Raw genomic sequence first — 12,856 nt, 5'->3', positions numbered from 1 at the left:
CGAGACAGAGTTTCCCTGTGTCCTCCTGGTTGTCCTGGAACTCACTCTGTAGACCAGGCTGTAGACCAGGCTGGCCTTGCACTCAGAGATCTGCCTGCCTCTGCCCCGAGTGCTGGGGTTAAAGGCGTGCACCACCACCACCCAGCTTTGTTCTATGTATTTCTGTGTCTATTCGTTCCTTATAAAATTCAAATCATCAAAAATCTAATGTTCAGTTCTGAACAAACAACCACAATTAAGTTTTGGTAATCCTGTGGTACCCCAAGGGGTGGGCAATGTCCAATAGGCAAAAAGATAGTGAGCATGTGGGAAAGCATTCAGTGTGCATATATGCTGTATGAGTGGCATTCAGTGTGCACATATGCTGTATGAATGAATGTACATGTGTGCATAGAAGCATTAGTCCATGAAGCTGTGTGTGAAGACCAGAGACTGATGGAAATGTCTTCCTCAATTGCTCTCCACCTTATTTTTAAAATTATTTTATTACATCTATTTGTTTCACATATTGTGTGTGTGTGTGTGTGTGTGTGTGTGTGTGTGTGTGTGTGTGTTGTACATGTGGATATCAAAAACAACTTGAAAGCCCATTCTATTCTTCTCCCTCGTGAGACTCAGAGATGGAATGCAGGCTGTAAGGCTCAATAACAGGTACCTTTACCCATTGAGCAATCACATCAGCCCAATTTTTCTTTAAAAAAGCTGGAGAAGTAGCTTGCCTATGTGTGTGAGGCCCTAGTACCAGGGGACAGGGGAAAGGTCCCGAAACCTCACTTCTGAGCATATATTCCAATTGAAAGTAAGATCTCAAAGAGACAGTTGCAGCATTTCTCACACTCTTAAGAAACAGAAGCAACCCAAATGTCCACTGATGAAGTTACGAATGAGCAATGGACTATATGTATGCGATGGAACATATATAAGCAGTAAGGACCACTGAGAGACACTCTCAGACCAGCTCAACCCCTTGGCAGAGGCTCAGACCCAGCAGCCAGAAAGGAGATCAGCCAAGCACCCTGAAAGAAGCAGAAGCCAGCAGCTGAGCTGCCTGGGAGAGGCCCAGATCAGTTGGGCCACCTGTGAAATGCTCCCTCCAACATGGTGAGCTTCCCTGGAGGCTGTGCAGTGTGCTCCAAGTTTCCAGCAAGGCTTGAGCAGGCCTTGCTTTTTTTTTTGAGTCATTTCTACCTTTATAAGTAGCCCCTCACCCCTATTCCTATAAATAACCTCAGTAAAGCTCTGGCTCGCCAAGCTGGACTTCTTGGTCTGTTGTTGGCTCTGTTTCTAGACTAAGAGACATCTGCACACATCTCCTCAGGAATAGTGTCACATAACTGATAGACATACTGGGGAAACACCCATTACATATAAAATAAAAATGAAAAATAAATCTTGTCAGAAGTGGTGGTGCTTGTCTTTAATCCCAGCACTCAGGAAACAGGCAGGCAGATCCCTGGAAATCTGAACCACCTTGGCCAACATAGGAAGTTGCAGGCCTAACACAGCTACAAAATTATAAGACCATACCTCGAAATACACACACAATACATACACAAAGAAAATAAGTCAGGTGTCTCCTCACAGTTTGGACTACTGGAGTACCTCTGTACTAGGTGGATAAACTGACTTGATGCTGTAATCTCACAGATCAACTATGTGATTCACCTAGAAAGAACATCCAGGCAGTTTGTATCGATGCTGGCCTGTAGAGCAGCTCCGGTTCCACCAGAGGGCACTGGGCACCACACTGTACCATGCCCAATATTCAGACTGGTCCCAAGCCAAGCAACAGATACACCTGCTTTTCTCCCTGCTCTCCTCAGAGCTGGGCCTGAGTATGAGGCTTAGGACTGACTCCTCTAACAAAAACCTCTTTGTTCCTCATACCAACTGTGTCAGCATAGAGCACACCAAACAGGGCTAAAGTATTTGGAATTTCTACTCCAATTTTGAGCAGGACTCTGAAAGAAAGAATTAGTCACATTTACTGGTAAAACACGCTTTTCAAGTTTGGACAATCCAGTAAAATGCTTGATGTGCAAGCTTGATGACCCAATTCAATCCCCAATACCCATATTACAAACAAAACAAACAAACAACAAACACACAAGACCGGTGTAGTGGCTGGGTAAATGGCCCAATTGGTAAAGTGCCTGACAGCTAAGTATGAGAACCTCAGTTCAGATGCTCAGCCTGTAAGTCACTCTAATAACACACACACACACACACACACACACACACACACACACACACACATCAGTTCTGCTCCTCTGGAGAACCCTGACTAATGCAATACTAGCAGGAGGTGGAGTTGGAAACAGGAGAGTCAAAGTCATTCTCAGCCATATAAGTCTGATCCTCAGCCACTCTATCTCAAGACAAGAGAGAGGAGGGAAGAAAGGAAGGGAGAAGGGAAGGAAGTGGGATGATGTCACAGGTGAGGCAGGTACAAGACAGAATGAGGCCTGTCATTGGATGAGAAGGAAGGATGGGTGGAAGAAAAGTTTGAAGGAAGAGGAGGAGAGAGGAACAGAAGGAGAGGAAGGAGAGAAGCTGTGGCAGGACAATATGGAAGCTGACGTTAAGATTCCACGCTGTACCTTTTTTTTTGGAGTTGAGGACCGAACCCAGGGCCTTCCACTTGCTAGGCAAGCGCTCTACAGCTGAGTTAAATCCCCAACCCCTCACGCTGTACCTTTACAGGTTGTTATGAATTTTTTTTTAAAGATTTATTTACTTTAGGTATATGAGTATGCTGCAGCTATTTTCAGACACACCAGAAGAGGGCATCGGATGGTTGTGAGCCACCATGTGGTCACTGGGAATTGAACTCAGGACGTCAGGAAGAGCAGTCAGTACCCTTAACCGCTCAGCCATCTCTCCAGCCCCACGAATGTTCTTAAGGGATGGATGTGTATTGGGCTTTGTATGTTTAGGTGGGCAATTATATCTTATCAATTGGATCAAAGGTTATTGTGTTCTGTGTTCTTTTATGTAGTGATTTAAGTGAAAGAAAGTGTGCGGTGGCTAGAGACACTGGGCCGCCACAGAGTTGGGATGTGTGTTTCTGGCATGGAAACCTGCTTTGGAAACTAGATAGGTAGAGAGAGTGCTGCCAGGCTCAGAGAGAGGCCTTCGGCAGTGTGATATGGAATGGAGCAGAGCGGGTGAGGTGCTTTGCTGTCAGACATTAAGATATTTAGCAGATATCTTTGGGCACTGGAGTGCCTAATCTAGAGGTAAAAGACAGTTCTTATTTTTATAAATCACCTTCTACTCCAGTACTGATGTAATTATGGTTCTGTCTTTGAAAACACTATACTTACTCTGATTTAGGAACCATGGACAAGGGAAGAACACCCGGTCCACTGCACATGCTCCAAGGCTCTATAAAAGAGCCCTCTTGTCCAGTCCTCTGCCATCTCTCTTCCTGTTTAGAGGCAGCAGCCACCTTAGATTTCTCCCAAATAAATCTCTTGTGTGAGGTTTGTTGCATGGTGTGTCTTTGTGGTATTTCTTGGCTCCTGACTGCCAAGATAACCTTGTGCCAGAAAAACCCTTACACCTGATCTTGGGCATCAAGAGACCTTTCAGAGGCACTAGCCTGATCTTGGTCTGGCCATTAATAAAAGGACTCAAAACTTTAATTGGCTTAATTGGGATGGTTATCAATAAATAACACCACATGGATCATCTCATTATCCCACTTCTCCTTTTCAATAGGAGAACGGCTTCCTAATCTTCCTGTAGCCTGTAGCCATGGGAGCCCTTGCTTTCTTTTCCTTCCATTACTTCTTTCTTATTTGTCATCTCAGAGAAATACAGGTTCTACACTGCACCAAGAAGCTTGAACTGGTGTTGTGAAGAAATTTCCTCCAAATAAAACCTTTTGTACTGGAGGAAAACTAGCTAGCCACACTGGATGTTCTAAAGAGAGGTGAACTCTTCTACCCTTTAACCTTCTATGCTGGAGGAGGCCTCCCAAAGACACAGGATGTTTTTAGGGGAGATAAATCATTCCTTCCTAAAGAGGAAGCCTTAGACTCCTAATGTAAACAACTCAGGAAGGCTTCAGGAAGTTCCTGAAACTGACCAGATACATATACCAGGCTCCTCCCACCAAAAGCATACATAAGTGGTAAGGACTTCTAAAATCACTGTCAGATTAAGCCACCTAGGAGAGATGAGGAGGCTCAGACCAACTGAGCTGCCAAATAGGGACAGTCTCCAATCTATCCAGCTGCCTGAAAGTTGTACAAGGTACTATACATGTCTATCTTTTTAGAGTTCACCCAGGCTGGGGTGAGCATTGAGTCATTTCTGTTCCTGTATTGTAACTCCTCACCCACACTCCTTAAGTAATTCTGATAAAATTCATTGGATCATTATATTATAATCTAAAACAAACAAAACCCCACTGGTTTGCCAAGTTGGACTCTGTACTTTGCTCTGTCACTGGTACCCCACCTGAGATGAGTATATGTTCATTCTCCTCTCTCCAGAAAAAAGGTCACTCAAAACAGCAGGCAGCTGGAGTAAACACACTAGAAACTGAGGCTAGTTTGGGTGACAAAAGTAAGGTTCTGTCTAAAAAAAAAAAAAAAAAAAAAAATCCCGGAGCCAGTAAGGTGGCTCAGCAAGGAACAGACCTTCCTGTACATGTCTGATGACCTAAGCTGGATCTGCAGAACCCAAGAGGGCATTAGAGAACCAACATCCCAAGTTGTCATGTGACTTTCCCATGCACCTCTAGCTCCCACACACATGAACATTTTGTTAAAAGAATCCTAAACTAGGACATAACCCATGGTAGAAGGTCTAAGATCTGCAAATGCCCGGCATGTTCCATCTCTGGCATTGAAAACAAAAAAAAAGGGGTTGGGGATTTAGCTCAGTGGTAGAGCGCTTGCCTAGCAAGCGCAAGGCCCTGGGTTTGGTCCCCAGCTCCGAAAAAGAAAAAAGAAAAAGAAAACAAAAAAAATGTGACCTGTCTCCCAAGACCTGACCTTGCTTCTCACCCAACCCCACTCTCCCCACCTCCACCCCCGCCATATCGAATGTCCTCCTTCCTCTTATTCTTGAAACTTGCAAGTCATCTACAAACGACTTCCTCACCCTTCTTTCAAACCTCAAACTTCCTATACCTGCCTGTACCCTCCCTGCCCCACTTACCCTTAAATACCCGACAGTGTGCTTGATGGCCCTATTTCTACTTCCTGGCTTGACATTCACTCCTCGCCCCAAGCCTTCTAACGTACTAATGTTCCCAGCTGCCTCATTCTCTTACCAAACACCTTCTGGCTTCTTGTAGTTCATTAATTTATTCGGTTGACCAGCTCTTTCTTTGGTTGATTGGCTAGGGACATATATATATATGTTTCCAAGGGGGCCTCATGTCGCTGGCTCTAAGCATGGGAGCTCTCACCTTAAAATTAGCACCTGGGAAATCGAGACAACAGTATAGACTCTGGGGCTAGGCTGGACTATTAAGATGCTATCTCAAAAACAACAAACAAACAAACAAACAAAAAACCATGTTTGTTAAAGGATTAATCTCTAATGCAACATTTTTTTAATTTAATTTAAGTACATTTATATAAAGTACACTGTAGCTGTTGGACACACCAGAAGAGGACATCAGATCTCATTATAGATGGTTGTGAGCCACCATGTGGTTGCTGGGAATTGAACTCATGACCTCTGGAAGAGCAGTCAGTGTTCTTAATGACTGAGTCATCTCTCCAGCCCCTACTGCAACATTTCTAATAGGGCTTTGGGCTTCATCAATAAGTCAATCTACAGATATTATTGGGACGTATCAGAAACTTGCAGAGAAGTGACCAGTTGGAATAAATATCCTGCTTCATTTCCCCTGTCTGTTGGCTGACAAAAGCTGTGAAGCTTCTACTACACATCTCAACAGCCATGGCTAACAGAACTATCTCCAGATAATAAGTGCTTAACCGAGAAAACTCCCTCACTACACAGTATCAGCTTACACTTGCAATTCCATTTTCCTATCAGATCTTTCTGAACCTGGCTCTAAAGCCCTAATAATCTCTGGGGCAGCCAATAGATACACTTACTGACCTACTGCCCCCCCCCCCAAATCCTATGGCTACTGACACCAACCTTGTCCAACTTCCTTACTCTAAATCTGGTTCTCTTTCTCTTCTTCGAAACTTCAATTAGTTCACCAGTATACTGAATAGGGGCCTGGGCAGTGACATGACAGATTGTCCATCTGTCCATCTGCTGCCCAAGTCCTGAGAGCAACAGGACCAACAGAACTAATCAGTATCATGTGTGGATCTCTTCTGAGTTTAGTGAGAGACCATGAGTAATGATCCCATTCTGCCTCCTTGGCCTCCTAAACACTGCCATACTCAAAGATGAAACCTACCCCAATCCCCCAAGACTCCCAGAAATCTAGGAATACCTTACCTCACAGTAAACAATGTCTGCTCCATAATCCAGGGCTAGGAGGCGCATTGGCAGAGTCCCCACCCGAACCATTGGGGCTAATATGAGTTTATTGTGGTAGCACAGGGAGAGGCTGTTCACAATCATTCCTCCTCGGCTATGCCTGAAGAAAGCAAAACTATAGGTTAGAAATATAATTGTGGGTAGGTGAGATGGCTCAGTGGGGAAAAGGGCTTGCTGCATAAGCCTGACCACTTCGAGTTCGATCCCTGGAACTGGCAGTGGAAGGAGTGAACTGACTCTTGCACACTGTCCTCAGACCTCCATGGATATCCATGCCCCACCACGCACACAACTAAAAATTAATTTTTTTTTAATTAGGCACAGAGTCCTAGTATTATTACATTTCTTTTTTTTTTTTTTTTTCTTTTTTTCAGAGCTGGGGACCGAACCCAGGGCCTTGTGCTTGCTAGGCAAGAGCTCTACCACTGAGCTAAATTCCCAACCCCTTAAAAATTAAATTTTAAATTAAAAAAAAATGCAGAGTTGGAGAGGAATCTCAGTGGTTAGGAACACTTGCTGCTCTTGCAGAGAACCTGCAGCTTACAACCTCTGCAACTCTGGTTTCAGGGGTTCTGATGCCCTCTTCTGGCCTTCACAGGTACCAGGCACATGTGTGATTCAAAAGCACACATGCAGACAAAAACCCTTATATGCATAAAACCAACAAGAATAAAAACAGAAAAAGAAACATAAATAGAAAAAAAATCCCTTCTGCCAAGCAGGACAGGCTTCCTCCAACCTTCGAAAACTTATCTCTCATTTATGTTCAGTCATAACAACTATTCATTAAGTGCCCATCACTGTCATAATCTCTTGGGAACAAAGCTGTCATAGTCTCAGAGAAAAAAGTGGACTGGCAAGTCTAGGAGGACTCCTGACTCACAGAGTGTTCAGCCCAATAGGAGAGTATAAGCAAAAACCAATAAGCATATAGAAAATAAACAATTATATAGTGTGCTGGCAAACAGTAGTACACAGGAATTAAAATAAAAAAGCAGATGAAGGAAGACTGAAAGCATTAGGAACAGTTTTCAATAGAGAAGCTGAGGTATGCTTCAATAAAAAAAAGATAAGACTTAAACAAAGGGCTGGAGAGATGGCCCAGCGCGGTTAAGAGCACTGACTGCTGTTCCAAAGGTCCTGAGTTCAAATCCCAGCAACCACATGGTGGCTCACAACCATCTGTAATGGGATCTGATGCCCTCTTCTGGTGTGTCTGAAGACAGCTACAGTGTGCTTATAATAAATAAATCTAAAAAAAAAAAAAAAAAGACGGGGTTGGGGATTTAGCCCAGTGGTAGAGCGCTTGCCTAGCAAGCGCAAGGCCCTGGGTTCGGTCCCCAGCTCCGAAAAAAAGAAAAAAGAAAAAAAAAAAAAAGACTTAAACAAAGATATGGATTAGCCAAGGAGGGATCTAGGAGAATGCTCAACAGAAGCAAAAAACAGTGAAGGACTCAAGGCAGAAGCTTATCTGATATGTTGGAGGAGTCATCAGGAAGATAACATGGACTATACAACAGAGAAAATCATGGAAATCCAATGTTTTAGGAGCAGCGGTTTGATGATTTGGGGCAGTACTCAGATTGTGTGGGTCTTTGGGATACATTCTCGAGTCTGTTGGCTCTTCAAAAATATGGAGATGGAGAGATGGCTCAGCAGTTAAGAACACTGACTGGGGGTTGGGGATTTAGCTTAGTGGTAAAGTGCTTGCCTAGCAAGCGAAAGGCCCTGGGTTCGGTCCCCAGCTCCAGAAAAAAAAAAAAAAAAAAGAACACTAACTGTTCTTCCAGAGGTTCTGAGTTCAAATCCCAGCAACCACATGGTGGCTCACAACCATCTGTTATGGGATCCGATGTCCTCTTCTGGTATGTCTGAAGACAGCAACAGTGTACTCACATACATGAAATAAATAGATAAATTTTTTAAAAAAGGAAAAATCCCAGTAAAGGGTTGTAAGTGGAGAAGCAGCAGGAGCTCACTCATGTTTTCACAAGATCACACTGACTGGTGTATTAATAGAAAGAGGGGAACGGATCAGGATGGCAGAGAGATCAACTGAAAGGTAATTCAGTAAATCAACTTGCGAGATGATAGGGATTCAACAAGGTTGGTAATCAGTGGTCACATTCTAGAGATACTGTGAAGGGAGAGACATTGGGAACAAAAAGGAAGTCTGGGTCTGGGTCTGGGTATGGTGAGCACTAAGCTAACCAGGGTACTCAAAAAAAGAAACCACAGGGTCGGGGTGTGGGGACAATCAAGCATCAGGACTATAGCTTTACTAGTAAGGCACTTGCCTATTATGAATTCACAGGACCTGGCTGCATCCTCACTACCATAAAGAAGAATAAAATTAGATAACTTAGGGCTGAAGATATTGCTGAGTAGTTAAGAACACTGACTGCTCTTCCAGGGGTCCTGAGCTCAATTTCCAGCAACCACTTGGTGGCTCACAACCATCTGTAATGAGATCTTGTGCCCTCTTCTGGTGTGTCTGAAGACAACAACAGTGTACTCACATAAAATAAATAAATTAAAAAAACAAAACAAAACAAAACAAAAAAAAACCCCTAGATAACCTATGTCTTTTTTGTTTTAAGGCTGGGTCTCACTTAAATCCAGGTGGACCAGAACATGCTATTTAGACCAGGCCAGCCTCCAACTCAGAGATCTACCTGCCTCTGACTTTCAAGTGATGGAATTAATGGCATATGCCACCATGCTCAGCTAAATGTTAATCTTTTTAATGGTACTGTCATCAATAGGTACCTATTAGGAGATTGGTTCTAGGAACCTCAAAGATACCAAAATCTGAGGATGCTCAAACCCTTATGTAAAATTTCTATAGACGCATATATACTTTGATTTTAGGGGGAATGAATTCAGGACTTCACATGTTAATAGGCAAGCACTGTATCACTAATCTACATCCCAACCCTCTCGCACATGCTTTAAATCATCTGTAAATTGCTTATGACCAATACAATATAAGCACGATGTAAATACTTGGTATACTGTATTGTTAGGGAGTAAGATCAAAGGGGTTGGGGATTTAGCTCAGTGGTAGAGCGCTTGCCTAGCAAGCGCAAGGCCCTGAGTTCGGTCCCCAGCTCCGAAAAAAAAGAAAAGAAAAAAAAAAAAGATCAAAGAAAAATGCATATACATATTTAGTATAGACACAATTTTTCATGAATATTTTCATTCTACAGTGGAAAACTCCACAGATGTCCACCTAGTGAATAAAATTAAAACACTTTCTCCAGATGTTAGGAACCTCCTAAGTATTCAGTCCACAAACATTGACCTTATCTCCCACTCCAGACACTTGACATCTGACACCCATATTTTTTTCAGATGTGTTCAAGAAGTATGAAGTAAAAAAAATAAATAAATAAAAATTTAATAACCTGAACCACTATTCAAGTCAAGTAGTCTGCTTGATCAGCACTATGTGAAATAAGCTTTCATCACTTCATAAGGGTAACGGGACCCTTTCTTCTTTCTACTTCTAGTCAGGCAATTTAGAATCTGCCTGAGAACCCAGTGGGATATGAGCAGACTCTAAGAGTGGTGAGTCCAGTCTGAGAATCATGAAGGGGTGGCAAGGAATGGAGAGTGAAAAATCATGAAGGGATGACAAGGAATGGAGAGTGAAACTTGCCTGGAAAGGAAGTGTAAAAAATGAGAAACTACACCTGAAAGAACTGAGACCATCTCTCTCCCTTCATAGACGAAATATGTTGAAGACCACCAGCATGCACTCTGGGTTCTAGAGAACAGGGCTGAGCCTGGACCCAGACTTCCAACTTTTGCTTCAGTCCCCAGGCCTATCATTCATTCAGACTCTCGGGAAACTTGCATCACCCAGGTTTTGAGCGATGCGCATATCTACATCGTCGTACTTTGTACCCTTGAAGTTCTATGGAATAACAGGTCGGGGCAATGACGACCACAGGTAAGATATCAGAAATTAAGCACTCAGTTGACAGAGGCCATCCTCACTCGATTCCTTGAGCCAGGGACCCATGTCCCCCTCCTATTGCGGACTCCCACTCCTTCTTCCACCGAGTACCCGTCCCCAAAGATGACCCCAATCTGGACATCGCCCTGCCGGATGGAAACCTACAGACCTCACAGCCACTGAACTCTTAAGGATCCTCCCTCCTTCCAGACGGTACTGCAGAGCCACACGCGACACTGATCTGCGCCAGCCACCGTACTTCAGACTACAGTCGCGTACTTGACGTCACTGCCATGCGCCTCTTCTGCATCAAGAGAAATATGGCTTTAGCCGGACCAACGCGGCTATTATCATTAGCAGTCCGGTTGCTTCTGGAACCTCGACGGAACATAGTGTTGCGCGGTTCCGACCAGTCCTTGCCAGTTGTGCGCATTCCGCGGGCTCTGCAGCGACGGCAGGAACAGCGACGGAGCGACCGTGGGAGTTTCCAACGGCCGGTGCTAGTGCAACCTGGTCCACTCCTGGTCTCGGCAAAGCGGCCAGAGTTGAACCAGCCCGCACGCCTCACGCTGGGCCGTTGGGAGCGGGCACCACTGGCTTCGCGTGGCTGGAAGCATCGGCGATCGCGTCAGGACCATTTTTCCATAGAGCGAGTGCAGCAAGAGGCGCCCGCCCTGAGGAACCTCTCGTCCCGGGGCAACTTCGTGGACCTGGGTCTAGAACCCCGAGTACTGCTCGCGCTTCAGAAGGCTGTCCCCGAAGTTGTTCAGCCAACCTCCGTGCAGTCGAAAACCATTCCCCCACTGCTTCGCGGCCGCCACATCCTTTGCGCTGCTGAAACCGGTAGCGGCAAGACGCTTAGCTATCTACTGCCCCTATTTCAACGGCTCCTAAAAGGGCCAGAGCTGGACTCCCGCAGTTCCACCGCTCCTCGAGGCTTGGTTCTGGTACCTTCCCGAGAATTAGCCGAACAGGTGCAGGCAGTGGCCCAGTCATTGGGTAGGTACTTGGGCCTGCAGGTTATAGCACTTGGCGGAGGCCTGGGAATGAATAGGCTCAAACTTCAGCTGGGTAAATGGCCGTCAGCAGATGTGCTAGTGGCTACTCCAGGGGCGCTGTGGAAGGCTCTGAAACGTCAACTGATCAGCTTACATCATCTTAACTTCATAGTGCTGGATGAAGTAGACACGCTGCTAGATGAAAGCTTCGTGGAACTGGTGGACTACATCTTGGGAAAGAGCCCTATAGCAGAAAGTCCAGCTGAGTTAGAAGACCCCTTTAATCCCAAAGCTCAGTTAGTGATGGTAGGAGCCACATTTCCAGAAGGCCTAAACCAATTGCTGAGTAAAGTCACCAGCCCAGACAGTCTGACCACCATCACCAGCTCCAAGCTCCACTGCATCATGCCTCATGTCAGACAGACATTTATGAGACTAAAGGGAACAGAGAAGGTGACAGAACTGATTCAGATCCTCAAACAGCATGACAAAGCAAATAAGGCAGAACCCTCGGGAACTGTCCTGGTATTCTGCAACAGCGCCAGCACCGTGAACTGGCTTGGGTACATTCTGGATGACCACAAAATCCAACATTTAAGGCTGCAAGGGCAAATGCCAGCCTCAATGAGGGCAGGTATCTTCCAGAGTTTCCAGAAGGGCTCCCAAAACATACTTGTCTGCACAGACATTGCCTCACGAGGCCTAGACAGCATCCACGTGGAAGTGGTTGTCAATTATGATTTTCCCCCTACTCTGCAGGATTACATCCACAGAGCAGGAAGGGTGGGTCGAGTGGGCAGTGAAGTGCCGGGGACTGTTATCAGTTTTGTGACCCATCCCTGGGATGTGAGCCTGGTTCAGAAAATTGAACTGGCAGCTCGTAGAAGGAGAAGCCTTCCAGGACTAACATCTTCAGCGAGGGACCCATTGCCTCAACAAGACTGACTTTTTTGGCTGACTTAAACCTACGATAGAGCAGGGATCTTCTTGGTGGTCCAGGAAAGTTGAACACTTGTCTTTTGATGACATTGGGTCATACCAGCCCCTCGCCTCTCTGCAGTATAATGAATTGTTTCGAGATTTGAAAAGTAAACTACTAGACAGGATTGGAGAGTAACATTCAAACAATAAAGTGGGGGTTGGGGATTTAGCTCAGTGGTAGAGCGCTTGCCTAGCAAGTGCAAGGCCCTGGGTTCGGTCCCCAGCTCCGAAAAAAAAAAAAGAAAAGAAAAGAAAAAAAAAATAAAGTGGATGTTGACTTTACATAATGTCATGGTTTCTTTTTCTTCTAATTGTATGTGTGTGTGTGGAGGTCAGAGGACAATTCTGTGTAGTCAGTATTCTCTCTCCACCTTTCTGTGTGTTCCAGGGATCTAACTGAGATCATCCTGCTTGTTTGACAAGTGCCTTT

The 12,856-nt window shown here is 44.9% G+C and overlaps 2 protein-coding genes across 2 annotated transcripts in view; one reads left to right on the top strand and one right to left on the bottom strand.

The window, feature by feature from the left end:
• The window catches only part of Dus2 (dihydrouridine synthase 2), a 41,037-nt gene extending 30,315 nt beyond the window's left edge, over positions 1–10,722 (bottom strand). The window contains exons 1-2 of the mRNA XM_032887684.1: positions 10,617–10,722; positions 6,445–6,586 (exon numbers count right to left, since the gene is read on the bottom strand). Coding sequence (XP_032743575.1) covers positions 6,445–6,570 — 126 coding nt within the window. The 5' untranslated portion in view covers positions 6,571–6,586; positions 10,617–10,722. The remainder of the gene's footprint in view (positions 1–6,444; positions 6,587–10,616) is intronic.
• An 11-nt stretch (positions 10,723–10,733) lies between these two features.
• Ddx28 (DEAD-box helicase 28) lies at positions 10,734–12,708 on the top strand. The gene has a single exon (XM_032887683.1). It carries the CDS (start codon positions 10,741–10,743, stop codon positions 12,388–12,390), a length of 1,650 nt encoding a protein of 549 aa, XP_032743574.1. The 5' UTR covers positions 10,734–10,740; the 3' UTR covers positions 12,391–12,708.
• The last annotated feature ends 148 nt before the right edge of the window (positions 12,709–12,856 follow it).

The sequence above is a fragment of the Rattus rattus genome, chromosome 17 (genome assembly GCF_011064425.1).
Source record: "Rattus rattus isolate New Zealand chromosome 17, Rrattus_CSIRO_v1, whole genome shotgun sequence".
NCBI classification, from domain to species: Eukaryota; Metazoa; Chordata; class Mammalia; order Rodentia; family Muridae; genus Rattus; species Rattus rattus.
The sequence above is the reverse complement of the archived record's forward strand: the minus strand, read 5'-3'. Positions and strand labels throughout refer to the sequence as shown.